This window comes from Prinia subflava, chromosome 12 (genome assembly GCF_021018805.1).
Source record: "Prinia subflava isolate CZ2003 ecotype Zambia chromosome 12, Cam_Psub_1.2, whole genome shotgun sequence".
NCBI classification, from domain to species: Eukaryota; Metazoa; Chordata; class Aves; order Passeriformes; family Cisticolidae; genus Prinia; species Prinia subflava.
This window is the reverse complement of record NC_086258.1, coordinates 9,385,088-9,402,896: the sequence shown is the minus strand read 5'-3', so window position 1 is coordinate 9,402,896 and position 17,809 is coordinate 9,385,088. Positions and strand designations below refer to the sequence as shown.

The window sequence follows — 17,809 nt, the reverse complement described above, 5'->3', positions numbered from 1 at the left end:
TCCAGTGGGAACACAGAGCTCCCACTGAGCACGGATTTCACTTTTCAAGTGCAAGGGCGTTGCTTTTCTTGCTTTGTTTCTGCTGTTTTGCCTCTGACATCTCCAAGCCCGGAGTACAATCGCTCTAATCACAAGAGCTGACTGAAGACATGATAAAGACACAAAGAACGAAGGCAGAAGAAAACAAAACAAATCCTTTTGAGGAATGGCTTAATCACAACCACGGCAACTTCAGCTAAAACAGGATGGCACAATTCAAAACAGCACAATTAAATCTGCTGTCATTTGGGCTCTTTTCTTATATATTTGACAAGCCCAAAATCCAACACCATCATCTCACTGCAGACTGAGGGAGGTGGGACTCTCATGTAAATTCTTCCTCCCTATCAAATTTGGCATTATCAATTACCCTAGAACCTGGAAATAATCTTATATTCTATTACAATGTTTGAATATTTTTGGTATTATAATACTTTTAAAGCATATGTGCAAACCCATCAGCACCATATGCCTTTGAGATGCAGGAACTGTAGAATTCCACACGCCCTGGGGCAACATGAAAAAAAACGAGAAAGGAGAGAGAAAAAGGGAGGGGGACAAAACTGAGCAGAGTGTTAATGACAGCAAAATCTGGAGCTCCTGTTTTATTAAACATAAAGTAATGATGCAAGTCTTGTGTCTGGAGCTGACTCCCACACCAATAATGTTCACTCGCAGCGAACCCACACGATAAAGTTATAAAGGTAAAAATTCAGCACCATGGAAACACAATAGAGATAAAATTTAAAAAACGATGTATCAATAAATCAGGCAGGATGCCTCACGAGCAGCTTTCTTTGGAAGAGTCCTGGCAGTTCTCCATCTTCTCTAAGCCAGGAAAACAGGGAGAGGCTGGGGCAGTGTGGGGGTCTGCCCTGGGGCACTGGGGGGGCACTGGGGGGGCACTGGGAGGTACTGGGAGGTACTGGGGGGCACTGGTCAGACAGGAACACAGACACAGCCCTGCTGGCACCCCAAACCCACACAGAACACCCCCTACAAAGGCAGATCACAGGAACTACTGAACAGATGGGGTTATTTTTGTAGCTCTTCCACATCTTTTTGTTTTAGTTCAAGCAAATCTCAACTCTGGGGGACATGAGAGGACATCAGGAATTTTTCCACTACTCATAATAAGGAAACTGCAATAAATAAGTGTTTGCTGTGAGTACAAGTGGGCAATGCAGCCTTTCATCCCAGGTCTCCACGTGTTCTGCTATGGCAGGGATAAGGTATAAAACTGGGAGTAAATCTTCTCTACCAGACCCATCCTTATCCTGGGCTTTACAATTTTTAAACTTAATTTAATTCTGGAATTAGTCTGGGTTTTTTTCTGCTCCTGCACAGCACATAGAAATAGCCTCTTATTGAGGCTCCACTGAATGGATAATTAATATTTGTATTTGTGAAACAAGTAGAGCTGTGCCAACACTAAGCATCCTTTTATAGCCATAAATGTTCCAAACAAATGAGTTTACCCATTTCTGCAATTACCCATGTTAGTCTTAGCTTTCAAAATAAAAGAGAAAGCTTTTTTGGGGAGCATCTGATGCTGCTTCTTACTAGGTAAAGACATTTAAGAGTGCATTTTTACCCTTCTCTCTGTAGAACACGACTGCATTGAGCTACCCCAAGAATGCAGAGCCCAGAACAACTCTGAGGGTGAGCCCAGGCACCATTTGTGTCTCTCAGAAGAACAAAAACAGAAATAATCCCCCAAGTGGTCCCTGGCACTGAAGCAGGGCAGGAAGGGAATTTCTGTACAGCGCTGACCTTTATGGATCAAATGTTTTTCATTTGTTCAGTGTTGGAGGCACAGGGCTGGGAGTGTCTGCAGCCCCTCAAACGCTTCATATATCATTTATTTCTGTCAGCTCTTTCTGGTTTGGACTTTGGAGTTGTAAGTTGCTTTGCTGTCCTGCAGCTCTGCTCCTGTCAGGTGTGATGAAGGGCTCTGTTCAGGTGACCGAGCACACGGCCCCTGTGGAATTCCCTCCCAAAAATTGCATTTCCAGGATACACGAGGCCTGCACGGGGGCTGTTCTGAACTCGGGCACATGGGAGGCAAGACAGTGCCAACCTTGAGGCTGAAGACACCCCCAAACTTATGAGAAATCTGCAGAAACCTTAGGAAATGACACTTTTGCAAGTTTATCAACCAACACCTCCAAATTCTGTTTACGTGGCAAACCCAAGCTTGCTCTGAAGTTTTGTCCAATGCAATGCCAGGGAAAGGGAAAAGGAGGGCAACAGCCCCCAAAGTCTGCAGAGCAGGAGAGATGTGAACTTCAAAGGAAAACCAAAAGAGTTTATCCTCTCTGGACCTCGAAATGCACCCACAGATTAATGTGTGTTCTCCTTCTGAACCCATGGCTGTGTTTAGTGGGTGCAAAGTCCCTCAGTGTCTCTTTCTCCATTTAATTTGATGAATCTCAGGACTGTTCCCAGTCACCCTGTGAGCCCTATGGGCAGCAGCAGATCAGAGAATCATGGAATTGTTAAGGTTGGAAAAGAACTGTAACATCACCAATTCCAGCTATGAACCCAGCACCACCTGCCTGTTCACTGAACCACGTCCCAGGTGCCACATCCACTTCCAGGGAGGGTGACTGTCACCTCCCTGGGCAGCTGTCCCAACACTGGACAGTCTTTTCCATGAAGAAACTTTTCCTAATATCTCATCTAACCTCCCCTGATGTCTCACTAGGAGCAAGGAGCCACCACTTGCTCTGACTGATGTCACCCTACAATCTTATTCTAAAGGGATAAGGAAAGCCTTTCTGAGAGAGAAGTTCTTGGATTTAGGCTAAACCCCAAAGGAATGATGAAATATCTGCAAACCCATTGCGTGTCAGAGGTAACTGCAATAAAAACCCCAACCCTGCTGCTCTGTGGTCGGATCTGTGCTCTGTTCCAGGATGGACACGGAGATGCAGCTCTCAGGATCTCAGGATCACGAGAGGGGCCAGGTCCTGAAGCAGCCCCGGAGTGTGAGGAGCAGCTCCTGGTGTAAGCGCTGCTTAGCAACACTGCCCTGCCAGGCCACAGATGAATCAGATCTGCAGCGTCACTGCAAGCACAGCTCAGCCCATCTGAAAAATCAGATGGAGATGCACTGATGTCCCCCAGGTCACCCAGGGGACAGTGCGGGTCTGGCCAGGTCAGGAGAGCTGGAATTGCATCGAATGAGAGGCGCTGGGGGTTAATTATGAATATGGCAAATCTCACACGTGTGAGTATCAGCAAGTCACAGAGAAGCAGCAGTAACAGAACACATTAACAACATCTCATCCCTTTCCCACCTCTGGCCAACAAAGAATTGCTGCTTGAGCTCCATTTCCATAAAGATTTTACCTATTTTATTGAATCTGCCTTGGTCACGGGATCTTCTCCCACTGCCCTGGAGAAAGAATTCCATGGACTGGCAGCTCTCAGCTCAGGACATTCTCCCTCATGTTTTCAGCTAACTGCTTCTTTGCAGAATTTCACTTTGTTCCTTTTCTGTTCGGGGCAGATTTCCTTCCTGCCTTTGGTAAAGTAACAGAAACCTTGGGAAGTCTGGATCTGGATTCTCCAATTAGCACTGATGAACTTCCACAGAACATGGACAGGGAACAGGTGGGACATTAATAAAGGATGAAGGAATTCAAGTGTCAGGAAGAATCCAGACCCCAACCACACTTTGACAGTTGTTATTCAGTGATCACTTGGTTCTTCAATTTGGATTCTTTTGTTCTCCTATTAAAACAAACCCACACTACTCTGGATTATTTGTTCCCAGCTCTGTAATTATCATACTGTCAACATTTCACATCCCAACAAGACAGATAAATATTCCTTGGGAAGGTAGGAGCAGGGTAATTGAGCAATCAGGGATGAAAGATGCAGAAACAGAGACACAGGGAGAATGCAAGTAACCTTGAAGAGCAGAGATTCACCCCAAGGGAGCAGAACTGGGGACAGCCAAGCAGGGATGGCACCTGCAGGAGGATTTCAGTGGGGTGGAGCACTGAAAGGCACAACGGAGTGCCCCAACCCAGAGCACAAACTGCTGTATCCAAAACTCTGAAACATCCTGACCCAGGCCCCTTGGGGTTCTGCCAAGGGCTCAGGAGCCCAGGAGGTTCCAAAAGCTGCACTTTGTTTCTGTGGGGCAGCACTTCAGCTCCAGTGGGTCACTGACCACTGGGCTCAGGACCATTACACAGGTACAAAATCTGTCTAGGAACAGTTGACATCAACCATTGTGCCCTTCTATTTCAGGACAGAAGGTATTTTTTCATATAAAGCAGATTAATTTAATTCTTTCCCAGTCTCAGAAATGAGAATAGCCTTTTAAAAGCCAGTCCCCAGGCAGGTCTGTGCCTCAACAAGGTTCCTGTGCAGGGAGGGAGAGAGGAGGGCAGGCTGGTGGAGGTGGGAGCAGGGAGGAGATGCTGTCAGCAGGGAGGGCTGTGGCAGGCACAGAGGGAGGGGGTGAGGGCAGAGCTGTCCCAGTGATTTGCTGCACTGACTGTGCCCAGAGAAGCTGCAAAGCCAGGATCACTTCACCCTCCAGACACATGGCTCCTGCTAAAACAGGTATCAGAGCTGGCCAGGATGAGAAATGAACACACAGGGGAGAGGAGAAAACCACCTCCATTAATCTCTTTACATTGCTGCTCCCTTTTGAAGTCCACCTTTGGGTGTGATGCAGAGTAAACAGGTTAACAAATGTGTTTTCTCCCTGCTTTCCCAAGTTTGCTGTATGGATGTCCTGCTGTGTCAGGCATCTCCCTGCTTGCTCCACCTGAAACCTCTGGGGCAGAGCAAATAAGAGAACCCCATTTTCCAGAATATTGATGGCCAGCTCCAAGTCTACAGGAAGGTTCCAACACCAAGCTGCCTCATTTTCTCTGACAAACCTTGTGTGATTTCAGTAACACATTTTCTACAAAACCAGCTGCCAAGCCAATAAATTTTAAAAAGCAGTTGGTAGATGATGTGTTTAGAGTAAAAAAAATATTATTATCTTTTGAATGTAGGGATTCATTGTGTAATTTTGCAGTAAAAGTTACTCATTCAAATATGAAACTCATGTTCCAGGCAGATGCTCTTGGCTTCAAAGACTTTCCCTACATTTCTGCAGCTTAAATTGGAACATTTGTATTCAGCAATAATTACAGCTGCAATCAAACAAAAACGCTCACTTTTGTGAAGGTGTGGGGAATACCAACTGGAATTCAGATGATGCATCAGCCCTGCCTTTCCCCTATCTACCTCCCTAGACAACTCACTTCCCAGACACTGTGCAAACACTGAAGATGAAGTTCATTTATCCCCATCTCAGAATTTATGAAAATCACTATTTCAGTTTGATTCACCTCCTACTTACAGCTTTGGAAAAAGGGAGGAAAATTACAATGGAAGGATAAATAAAACACACACACGACATTTCCAGGAGTACCAGCCTGGCTTTTATGATTTCTCCATCCTTCAGGACACACAGATCAGAGAGCTTTTTGATTAAGAAAGCTCAGAGAGAAATGAAACCCAAGACAAGACTACTCACTGCTCTTTTTCTCCACCTTTACTCCCTTCCTCTCCCTCCTCAGCTCGTCCTTTTTTTCTGATTTTGGGCTGAGGTGCTGAGGAAGGTGATGTGAGGCAGCACAAGTGACAATTCTCTTAAAACACTCACATTGAAAGATATAAACCAAAAAGAATATCCTTCAGGAACTGGAGGCAAAAATTAAGTTCACTGCTGGTTTATCCCTCAAAATAATAAGACAGACATTGCAAGTGACAGATCCTATTTTTGGGTCTTAGCAGTGACTATTTCTTGCCTAATTACTAGCAGTGGATTTACTCTTTAAAGCAGAATTTTGTCACCCCGCAGGAAGTTTCAATTCTATCAGGCAGATTTAAGTGTCAGTCACTGATTCCTTAACTATTTTTGACTTGGTTGGTAATTATCAAGGAAGGCTTGGTTCCCAGAGGGCCCGAGGGCAAGGCCAGCACGTGTCCCTCTGTCACAGTCAGTGCCACACTAGCTGGGACACTCCCTTGTTTCCCAGGAAGGGATATGAAGGTCTCCTCTTCCACCCCCTAAGAACAGCAATTTTTTTAAATTCTTGTGTCTAAATGGCCTCTGTCCAGGACCAACCTGTACCCATCACCCTTTGCCTTTTCCTTGGGAAATGTGAAGTAAATTAACCTTGAGTTTAGTCAAGTGAAGTAACCTTAATTGTGTACTGCAGTCAGGCCAGGCTGTGCCATGGTGGGAATGCCATGGAGATGACCTTGGAGGAGGCAGGAATGAAGGGAGGGGACAGGGCAGGGACAGGTGACACTGCTCAGGGCAAATCCCATTCCGTAGAGCCATGCAGGGAACTACACTGAGCCATTCAGGAAATAAAGACATGATTAGTTCTGGAGCTAATTTCCTTGGTGCTTTGAAAAATGTTGCAGGGAAGATATGATCCACTGTAATTATGGAGGAAGATAAAGACAAGAAGGATTCTGGCAGAGCGCCAGGCCTGGGAACACCTGAACACCTCAGGAAAAGCAGCAGAGCTTCCCCAGCTCTCTCTCAAATTATCCTTGATGCCTGAGCCATGAATATCACTGGGAAAAAGCGTGTGGGGAGGACAAACACAGCCCATTGCTTATCAGAGTGCAGCGCTGAGGAAAAGTGACAGCACGGAGGAGAAAGGGAATCTTGTTTCCATAGCAACTAAAGTTTGAAAAAAGTATCTGGAAATCAATGCCATCTTCCCCTGAGTGCTCCACCCTGAGCCAGGAATCCAAATTCTTTATCTGCAGTGTCCTGGGTGCCTGCACTCACCAGGGGAGCGCGGGATCAGGGCTGCTGTTCCAGGCAGCTGCACTTGGTTTGGAACAACAGTGGCACCACCTGGAGAGAGCCTCACACGAGGCTGCGATCTGGAGGGAATGAGGAATCTCCAGAACAACTTCCAAACGAGCCAGCCAAGGGCCAAAAACTCCTCCGTGCCTGTGACAGCTCAGCCACTTGCACGGAGTGAAGAGCAGGGACAGGACCCCTGCCAGCTGCGAGGGGGAATCGCTCCCATGGCCTCCTGTCACAGCACCCTCGTTATTACCAAAGTGCACAGGTGCCATGTGAACATCTACAGTGAAAGACCAGAAATTATGGCTCAAAATATGTCCTGGCAATTAAGGAGAAGTGTTTAGTCTAAACTAGAGAAAAATCTGTCTCAGAAACAAAACTTGGTAGAAATGTATTGAGACCTGTTCAGGGTGAATTGTGGCAATGACACAGATTTCTGTGAATTCCATGCAATGAATTCAGTATTTAAGCAAATACCAAATATCCCCGAGCTAAAGCAAATCCCCAATGGAAGAAGTTCAGAGATGAAGGTCCTAATGCAGTGGGCACTCATGCTGCAGTATCCAGGAGATTCAGATAATACCTTCCACTCCTTGACGTGTTTTCTGAAAGCACAATGCCAGTGCTACTGAAAGGGGGAGAATGGAATGTGTTTATTATCCTACCTTTCATATCTGCAGGACAATTCTTTATCTGTGACCCAGAAACAAATAAAAGGGACACTGTCATGTTGGATATTCTAATGGCCCTCTTTTCTTTGTGCTACCAGCAATGTGAGAGTTCTCAGTGCCCAGAGGTCTAAACAAATTGAGGCTTTTGTTTGTTTACTTTCTGCCTTTCATTCACTCCACAGAAATGAAACCAGTCAGGTCCATTTGCCTCCCTAAAGCCTATCAATTAGTCCAGGCTGTTTGCACTTGGGCTTCCTGGGAAGACACTGAAACATTATGAATTTTTTTCTTGTGGTAGCTTTGAAATGAACATTTTTGTTCAAATCATGCTTTGGAGATGGAAGCCTCTAAAGAATGGATATGGATCCAGGTACGTTGCTGAAAAATTCAGAGAGAATCTGAGATTATTTCTCTGTCTTTGTGAGGGGAATTCAAACAAAAATACACCAGAGCACCTGAGTGCCCACTGAATTGGTAAATTACCACAAAAAATGCCAAACAAACATGTTTTAGAGAGTAAAGGCCGGTCACCTGGTGGGGTTAAACCACTTTCACCATTTATAGCTATGCCTTGAGTTGGTTTTGTCTCTTCTGAGATGACCAGCAGCACTACCACACAGCCCCAGCTGTTTCATACAGATTTTGAATGATAGGGAAAGTGGTATAATCTTCCCAGGCCTTAGTTTCCCATTTATTTTCAGGCATTATGGTAAATTGCAACCCCACAGTGCCTGCAAGCCTGAATTCATTCAGATTGGCAGAACACTTTAACAGCTCCAGATGAAAGGTGCTACAGAAGTGCCAAGTACTATCACTGTAATTATCATTCAATATACACTGATCAAAAGAATGAAATGTGAATTAGCATTTCCTATTAGCCCTACTTACTGCCTAAATGTTAAATATTCCTCCCATGGGCTCTCTCCATGAAAACACACAGGAGCTGTTGGTATTTCTCATCTGGCTACAACACTGCTTCCCCAGGAGTGGAGGAATGGAGGGATCTGAGGAGAGCCGTGAAATTCAGAGAACAACACGGGTTCATCCCACAAAAACTTGCTCAAGATTTCTGGGGAGGGGAGTTTGGAGCTTTCTCACTCTCATCCTTCCCTTCTCGCTCCTGGCTCAAGGAATCTGTCCCAGTCCCGAGGATTTTCTGCTGTTCACGCTGGGACCCTGAGCCCTGCTTGGAGCCTTGGGTTTCACACAGCCCAGAGGGATCAGCCCAGTGTCCTCAGAGGCTGAGGAAGTGCAAACATCTGGAGTAGCTGACCAAAACCAATGGAATTGGGCCAATTTAGATCCTCTGTAGAGCCAGGCAACTTCCTGAAACGTTTGTTTTCCCCTTTCCCACCCAAGAACTACACAGTATTTGACTTTATCTCCCCCAGAAGCACAAGTTTCCCTGTTTATGCCCTGCCCAAGCCTCACACAGGGAGCAGTACCGTGAGCTCCTGCCCCAGTCCAGAACACATTTCAGTGGTGAAATTCGGTGATCTGTGGCCTTTCCCTCTGGGTGGGAGCTGCAGGGTAACCCAGGGGCTCTGCCTGGGCACTGTGGGGATCCTCAGGAGCCTCCTCCTGCAGCAGCACAGGCCACGTCCCCTCCCCTCAGTGCCCCCTCCAGAGCCAGCCCTGCTCCTGCCCAGGGACCCTCTGCTGTCCAAGCCCACGGTGTGACAGCAATGGAGAGCAGGCCAGACCCCACAAAAACTACAACAGGATCACCCACACTTCTACAGAGAGGTGGCCTCAGTGTGTGAATCAAGCTGTTGATGAGCCCTTATGCTCTGCTTTTCTCTAAAACTGTCCCTCAGACGGCTGCAGGCTCTGACAAAGAGACCTCCCTGGAACACACTCGGTTCAAAAAGGGAAAAAATCCATAGCCTGCCTTGCTGAGCCCCTTTCAGTGAAGCAGGTCACAGCACCATGTCTTTTATGCTGTCATTCCTGTCTCCTGCTTGATGCACATCATAAATCCTCAGTGGTTTGGACTGCAGCTCTGTGCTGAAATCTGACAGCCCCTCCTATCTCTGACCATGTTGTCTTGCAGTACTCCCCAACTGGAAATTCCAGGTTTACTTAAAAAATAATACAAGATATACAAGGTCAGGCTCAAAGAATTAAAAATATCTTTACAGTCAGGTTCACTTTCCAATCCCTCTGTGCAAGGGAGCATTGAGTAGGGAAAAAGATTCCCTTTTTCAAAATGAAATTTATGCTTCCTACCTTAACTAGAATTTATCTCATGTCTCATAAAGCACAAGCAAAAATTAAAGATCAAAAATACTCACAGATTCGTATTAATAAGATGGCTTAGAAAAATAAGGCAGAGGGCTCTAATTTAAATAACAAGCAATTAGAAATTTGACATCATGAGGTGCTGACAGAGAAAGTTAAAAAGTCAAGGCATTTCTGCACTAGGAACAAGGACTTGGGAGTCCAGGAACCCACTTACTCTTTTTCACATTACAGCATCAATTTGGAGAATATTTAATTCTCTTGAAACTGAGGAGGATTTCAGAGAGGTAATTAGGAACAGCTTAGCTAGTGGTTAACACCAGGATTGGGAATTAGAAACGAAGAAATTCGGCTCAGGACGTATTTTTGGGCTTGGAAGCAAGATCAAATTCAAGTTAGCTAAGTTTTCCCTCCCTCCATTTTCCCAGCTGGAAAATGAGGGTGGTAGGAACAAAGCACCTTTGTGGAGAGCCTGGAAATCCATCTCCAAGGGATGCTTAAGGCACAAGGTCTGGGTGCTGGGGACCTGACAAACCCCTCTGAGGGCCAGAGGAACCCTCCTGATTTCTGCCAAGACTGGAAATAACTGCAAAGGCTCCAAATAACCTCGTTTTTCTTCCAATCTCTGAAATGCTCACAAGCCCAAAGCTTCCAAGCATGTCCTGTTGCTGAAGTGATGACTGAGCTGATACATTCTCCAGTAATTTCCATATTTCTTGCTGCCACCAACACTGGTTACCCAAAGTCAGTTGCAGCTGACAGTTTAATGATAATGGCTTTATGTTTGTATATCATCTGTGATAATGTTCCTATTCTCCTTAAATTCAATCCCTACAAAAGGGGCACTTTAATGTATGCAGCCACAGACCAAAATGACAGTAATTTTCCCTTTGAGCTGCAATGGTTTAGTAAACAATTACATTTCAATTAAAGAGGGGTGATCATGCCGAGGGAAGTGCCATTCCACTCTCCACATAATACAGGAACATAAATTCTCCAAAGCCAAATCATTATAATATAATTTACATGACTGCTTTTCAAAAAAAAAAAAAATTAAATGGAAAATAGAGTGTTTTAGGCACAGGCAAAAACTTGGGGGAAAAAATCCTTCAATATCTTGTCCACAGCAGCTTGAACTGGGATCCCATTATTTAGGATTATGTTCAGTGAAGAGGAATGGCAGAAGGGCTCCTCACTTTCATCTCTCCAGGAGTTTCCATTTACTGCCATTAGTATTTAATACTTCATTTATCAAGGATTAAAACCAGGATAGATGGAGGAATGCTGTAGGAGTAGCTTATGATGGATCACTGCAATTCAGCTGTGTACCCAGCCCAAACAGGCAGGAAAACTGCAGGAAAACAAGTTCATGTTACAAGAAGAAAAACTGTGTTTTGGGGTGGTTTTGGAGGATTTTTGGAGCCAATGTGGCTTCAACCAGAACAAGCACTGAAGAAGTGTTTTTGGTGCTCCTGGAACTGAGTATTAAAGGGCTGAATAAAGAAATCCTAAATTCTGTCTAGTAAAATACAGAATACAGATTCTTCCTCAATTTTTCTGGCAGTTTGGACTTTGCTTGGCCTGGGATATTTTCCTAGAAAATGAAGTAAATCGGGCTCTAACAGAAGGAGTCAATAGATGGCAGTGCTTGATGGGATGGGAGTGAGTCCTCCCCAGTGAGCCTCAGCAAATCCTCCCTTCCCTGCAAGCTGGGCACAGTGAGGGATTTCATTGGCACTCAGCACACTTTCCCCTGAGTTTGATAAAATACCCCCCAAATTTCAGGTCTAACCCATCTCACACCTCGAGCTGTTGGGATTCAGTGCAGAGAGGCAGATGCTCCTCTGGATTTTCCTCAAAGCAAGGCTTTGACCACGGGGTGGAGAAGGGGCTGTGGTGTCTCCAGCCCTGCAGCACCCCCAGCTCTGCCAGGTGCCCACTGCAAGTGGGGACTGAAATCTGAACTCTTGGCCCTGAGAGCAGCCTCAGGACAAGGAACCTCAGCTCAGGGACCATTGTGCTGGAGCCTCGAATTTCTCATTCTGCATCAGCTCATACAGAGCTCTGAGAGCACAGAAGGGAAGGGAGGGATTTACATGGAAAATAATTCTCATACAGCATGAGATAACCAGGACTAGAGGAGATTTTTCCAAGTTTAAGAAGCTTCATTAAAATTTTCTTTTAGGAGAAGGGGTAAGAACAGTTAAGTCACATATTAAGATACAGAAATCTTAAGACTTGATTTTCAAGGTTTATATTCTATAATTCAAAAACTACCAGGAGCTCTTGTTTTCAAAAACCACAATGTCCAATTATCTGTAACCTGCCTGGCAGACTTCTGTGTGGGAAGGGAACTCCCAAGGGAAGCTCCCAAATTTCCAACCTAGTTTGCTCTAGTTCTGAAATGAAAGAAAGCAACTGGGAGTGCAACACTGCCAAAACAGCTGAATCCAATGGCTCCTGAGCTTCCCAGGCCCTTGGAGACTCAACAGCAGAAGGATGGAGATGTCAGGGAAGAACAATCAGCTGTAAAATATGAAAAGCTTACAATTTCCAAACCTACAACAGCAGGCTCAAAAGTAATAATCCCATTACCACTAAACTAAGGCACTAATTACTATTCCCAGTGGCTGGAGTGGACTGACTGCTAATGTTCCTCTGGTTAATGAAGGAAGGTGAGGGAGAATATATTTCTAAAGTCAGACATCTGCTGAAGGCTGGGCAGCAGCACCAACTGTACCTAATGAAGCCATTCATATTAATGCAGTGACACTCGGAGGGGGAGCAGGGGAGAAATGAGATGAGGGTGGATTTGAACTCGGAGAAGACAAATGTCATGTATTACCCGTGTGATGGTGCCCTTATTTAATCCACACCGAGTAACAGAGCTGCTCAAAGCAAGGAACTGCGCCCCACATCAGCTGTTCCACCACCAGGGGCTCATAGCAGCTTTTGTGCAGCTCAAAGCTGGAATAGCTTCTCTAAAAATCTAAAAAGCAGGATATATGCCATTGGAAAGGAATAAACAGCTTTCTATTTTCTTTGACTGTAGGGACACTAAGAAAAATATTCCCAAATTCTCTGTCTTGTGAAGAATCCAGATTTTCCCGTCATGTTTTGCCATTTTCACCAATCAGCAGTACTTGTTTAAGTTCAAGGACATTCATGCACTGAGATTGATAGGTTCTGATGGCTGCAAGGACAATTTCTAGAACTAAAATAAACTCCTTGTCCAAACTGCTAATCATGACTCATTCACCAGCACAAACGTTCTCAGGTGAACCGGGTGTGCTCAGATTATTTTTTTTCAGATTGCACCATTGTCTTTCCTTTGAAATTCTGGTTCTGCCTCCCTGAGTTTGGTAAGCAGCAGCTGAGTCTGTAAAGAAGGTGTGGCCTGCAGAGAAAACCTGTATGGAGCAAAGCTGCTGCAAGACCATTTGTGTCCTCTCTGAATAAAAACAGCTGTGTGCAACGAGAGCCAGCCCAGAGCTGATGTGTCTGTGCTCACACTCCTCACGCTGTGCTGACACTGGGCACTGACAGATCCCATTCCTGGGGTCCCTGTTCCTGTCACTGGACACTGCAGTGCCCTTCCCACGGAGCACCCAGACCACTGTTAGTCGTGGTAGTGAACAATCAGTGACATCTCAGAGCACAGGGACTGAAGCCATGGAAAATGTGGATGGCTCTCCAGGCTCCTGCTGGGACAGGATCCCAGGCTCTGGGCAGTCCCAGCTTGGCAGGTGTCCCATGAGTTAATGACAGGTTCCTCTGGAGGAGATTTTCTCTCTGTAGGAGTGTGAGCACACCCTGTACAGCTGCAGACAGGTAAATGTACCCAGGACTCACCAGGGAAACCTCTCCAGGAACGTCTCCCAAGTGCAGCTCCAGACTCCACTCAAACCCCACTGCCCTACCAGGACACATCTGGCAGCTGCCTGTAGCTAACAGTATCTAACAGCACCCCAATCTCCTACAAACACGCAGTTCCACAGGCAGCACTTCTCCTCTCGGGGTGGGCAGGCTGCTCTCCCCACTGGCAGCCCCAGGACCCAGGCCCTGCTGGGCAGGGGGACACTGACCGTGACCCGGAAGGGCGTGGTGGCCGCGGGCTCCATGGCGGGGTTCTTGTCCGAGATGCCGCTGGGCATGCTGCGCCTCTGCCCGCACCGCTCCGGGGGGGACTCTGGGGACACAGAGAACAAGGCACAGTCACAAACAAACCCCGCAGCACAGGGACAGCACAGGGACAGCACAGGGACAGCACAGGGACAGCCAGGAACACCAGCAGGCTGTGTTGAATGTGGCATCTCCCCCCGAGATGTCCTCGCGAATGAGCCAGCGTGACCACCCCACAGATTCCACTCGTGTTTCCCCGAGCTGCCTGGAACAACATTCCATCAGCAGGACTTTCACCTTCGACAATTAGCATTTTTTATACAACTGTGAGCTTCAGATAATGCCTGACGGGTTGGCATTATCATTATTTCCAGTCTGCAGATGAGTAAACAGAAACTGTATTGAGATGAGTGAGAATTATATGCAAAGTACAGATCCGTGCACTCGTGGATTTGATCCTCCTCGGGGAAACTGCTAATGGGGTTAGAGGCACAGGATGCTTAAGTTACCTCGCTAATTCCTCTAGCAATTTGCTTTGGAACCAGGAAAAAATCATTAAATCCTGCCTTTGCTAAAGTATAAAATGAGGATAGGAACACTTACCTCCTTCCTCATTGGCAAGGAAGCAAGGGGGCTGAAAAGGCAAATTAACAACTATGCTCAGCACTGAGGAGATTTAGGAAGATGCCAGGACAGGTCAGCTACAGCATTGTAAGGTGGTGTGTCCTCAGTTCACAAACCCTCTCTGAAAGCACCATGGAACTCAGAAACACAGGTTTATTTCCAAGCTGCCATTCAGTGATGCTCAGACCTTCCCAAACCATTCCAGAGTCCTCCTTAGCCGTGCATTTCCATGCAGGTTGTCTCCTCAGCACGGTTCTGCCCTTGCCAAAGCCTGACTGCAAGAAACAACCAACAGCAGCAATTCCACCCAGCAGTTCCTGAGCTGTGTTAAACTATTCCAAAAGAACAGACTGAGATTCCAGCCATGGACGGGGTGAGGTGCTGGCTCAGTGACACCTTCCTTGGTTGCCACGTAACCTGTGTGAAACTCAGCCAGCCCAAACCAGCAGCTCACTGCCTTCCCAGCTTCCAGCCAAGCCTTCAAATGTCCGGGGCACTTGCTCTGCAGAAAGCTGCACTTTGAATCTCAAGCAGTAAAATCCTTTGGTGTCATCTCCTCTCAGAAGATTCAGGCTCCTACCCCATTCCTTTGAGCTTTGTTTTTGGATTGTCATAAAGAAACTACTCGATTACAGCATTTTGAAAGTGAGCTCGAAATGACAACTGAAGAAGCTGCTTTGCATTTTCTTAACGACCAGAAAAATCAACATTGTTTAAAGCATTTCTCACACACCTGGCTGGAAAACAGGAACGATGGCATTACGTGAAAGGCAGCTACAAGAAATTGCTTTCACCACGTGCTCCCCAGCCCCAAAGTGCTCAGCACTGAGGGAAAGGGCCTGTATGGGGATAACAGCCCCCAGCTCAGCTTCTTACTTCATCATTAAAATATACCCCAAGCAGGGCCAGCAAACCCATCAGGGTGACCCCAGAACAAACACAGAGCTAGCACCTAAACCCTCCTAAAATTATTAAACTTATGGTTCATGAAATGCTGGAGTCAAATCCCCATTTTAGCTTTGTTTAAGTACTGTGGGTTTCACTGCAGGAGAGACACGTTACAAAACCCTCTGTAAGAAACCAGAAATAACCAGAAGAAGGAGTGGGTGTGGGTGTTGGGGGGGATGTGGGGGGAACTGTTTGTTTTAAAGGTTAATAAAAATAGCTCACAGGTGAATGAGTAACTCCAGGAATGTACAGCAGAGCAGCTTTACATGGTGAGCAGTATGAATATATAAAGGTTTAAGTGCCCTTTTTACTTCTTCAGGGCTGGAAGCACCATCTCAGGCCGGGTCACTCTGCCCAGGGCCTGGCATCAGCCACGCTGCCACAGCAAGCCCAGAGCCAAGGAAAAGGGCACTGTAGGCCAGTCATAAAAACTCTCCACAGTCACTGGAGGCTGAGAAGGAAATGTCTAATTTGCAGCAGAAGGTATTTGGGTTAGGCACTGGGCACAGTCCCATCCTGCCATGGATAGTTACACACTGGAACTGATGGTGCTGAGGGGGAGAGCTGCCCCTGCCCACCGAGGTTCAGGGACAATGGGCTCCCTTCCCTCCCCTCTCCTGGGGCAGACGGATACCAGACACCTCCTTCCAGCCTTATTTGCTGTGATTTCTGTCAAATTTGCCCGCTTGTGCGTAAAATAAAAAAGCTACAAGAGATCAGATTCAGTGTCTGATTTCAGCCTTTTCTTCCCAATCTCTCCTGAACTTCCATCTCAGTCTGGACAGACCTGGTGGCAGTTCTGTGTCACCTCTCAATAGCACAGAGGGCCCAGGGCTCACCCACGTTATACAACACAGGAGAAACAAACAACAGGGCTTCCTGCTTTTCCAAATATTTACAGAAGGCTGCAATGTTTTGGTTTTCCCCCTGTGCAGAGTAAGATCTTCAAAGAGAAACTTGAAATTATCAAGCCCTGAAAGCTCTCCCAGCTGTCCCCACACAGCTGGGCCAACACACTGTTGGCTGTGGAAGGCACCAGGAGGTTTTTAAGTTAAATATATTCCACTGTCAAAAGGACACAGCACCTCAAACACTGCGCATTAATTTAGGACCTGGGGCTTACGAGTAGTTCTGAAACTCTTTCTGTACAGTAATAAACACATTTGGTTTGTTAACTAATTCAAGGCACTGGGACTGACAGAATAATTAATCCTCACTCCTCTCTTCCATGCCTGTTTTTCATGCTGTGGAATTGTTATGGAGCAGCACAGCAATCCCCTCAAGGCTCCAGGGCAGTAGCAGGACAGGCTGTGAGCAGCTCCTGGCACCCAAACTCTTGTTTAACCCACCCAACATCACTGCCTCCTTTGATTCCACTTCTCAGACACTGCTCCAAGCAGGTTGTTATGTGTAACCAACAAACAAACAACTGTTACTACTCTTTACTTCTCACTTAGCAAGTGAGGTGCTCTTCCATTTGCATTACCTGCTCCTGTGAATCCCAACTAGTCCAAGAGATCATCAGGATTACACTCTCATTATGGAGAATAAAATACATTAACCCCTGTTTGTTAATCTCTCTTCACATTCTCCCCTCTCACACAATTCCAGCGATCAGCCAGTGGAAGAGACAGCGTGAACAAAAGCAAAGCGAGGCCGCTGGAAGAAGGAATGACAAGCAGTCACTTCCCAGCAAGTTGATTTCCTGATAAGAACCTGCTCCAGCTCCAAACAAGAAAGGGAGGCCCAACCTGAGTGCTGGGAGAGAAGTCAGCGAGGAGGAATCACCTCCCCGAACTCACCAGAAGGACGCCGTGCTGGCGAGCAGCGCACATGCCATGGCACTGGGAGCGAGCCGGGAGGGACAGGAGGAGAGGTGATGACTTCATCAGAGGCAGCGAGAAAGAGAAGAATGACTGGAATGCCAGAGCAGGCAGAGCGCCGGGGGACGCGGCAGGAGCGCGGGGTCCTGCTCCCGGAACGTGCCTATGGAAAGGAGACTCTGGAGCACAGCAAAACTCCAGAAGTGATGCAGGACACTCCGAGAGGCGGTGGGAAAGGTGCCGCAGGCAGCCCCGGAGAGGTCAGGCTGCTGCCGAGCTCGGCGCTGAGCTCCTCCCTGTCCTGCCCCACCGGGCACTGCCCCACATCGCGGGTGCCCCAGCGCTGCCAGGGTGGAGTTTCTGTGAAACCAGAGCGAACAGGAATTACCGGTCTCCTGCTCAAACAATTACAGGCCGTGAATTAATTTTATTGCTTAATGAATTTAGGTGTTATTCCTCTAATTTCTGCATTATCTAATAAGTCCTTATTA

The 17,809-nt window shown here is 46.6% G+C and overlaps 1 protein-coding gene across 5 annotated transcripts in view; it reads right to left on the bottom strand.

Moving 5' to 3' along the window:
* DAB2IP (DAB2 interacting protein) overlaps nt 1-17,809 on the bottom strand; it is a 154,827-nt gene that overhangs the window by 101,264 nt on the left and 35,754 nt on the right. For 4 of the 5 annotated variants that reach the window (XM_063409533.1, XM_063409531.1, XM_063409529.1 and 1 more), the window contains exon 2: nt 13,887-13,990. In XM_063409533.1, coding sequence (XP_063265603.1) covers nt 13,887-13,955 — 69 coding nt within the window. In that variant the 5' untranslated portion in view covers nt 13,956-13,990. Of the gene's footprint in view, nt 1-13,886; nt 13,991-17,297; nt 17,643-17,809 lie in introns of those variants that run through there. The other variant, XM_063409532.1, reaches the window with a different exon arrangement.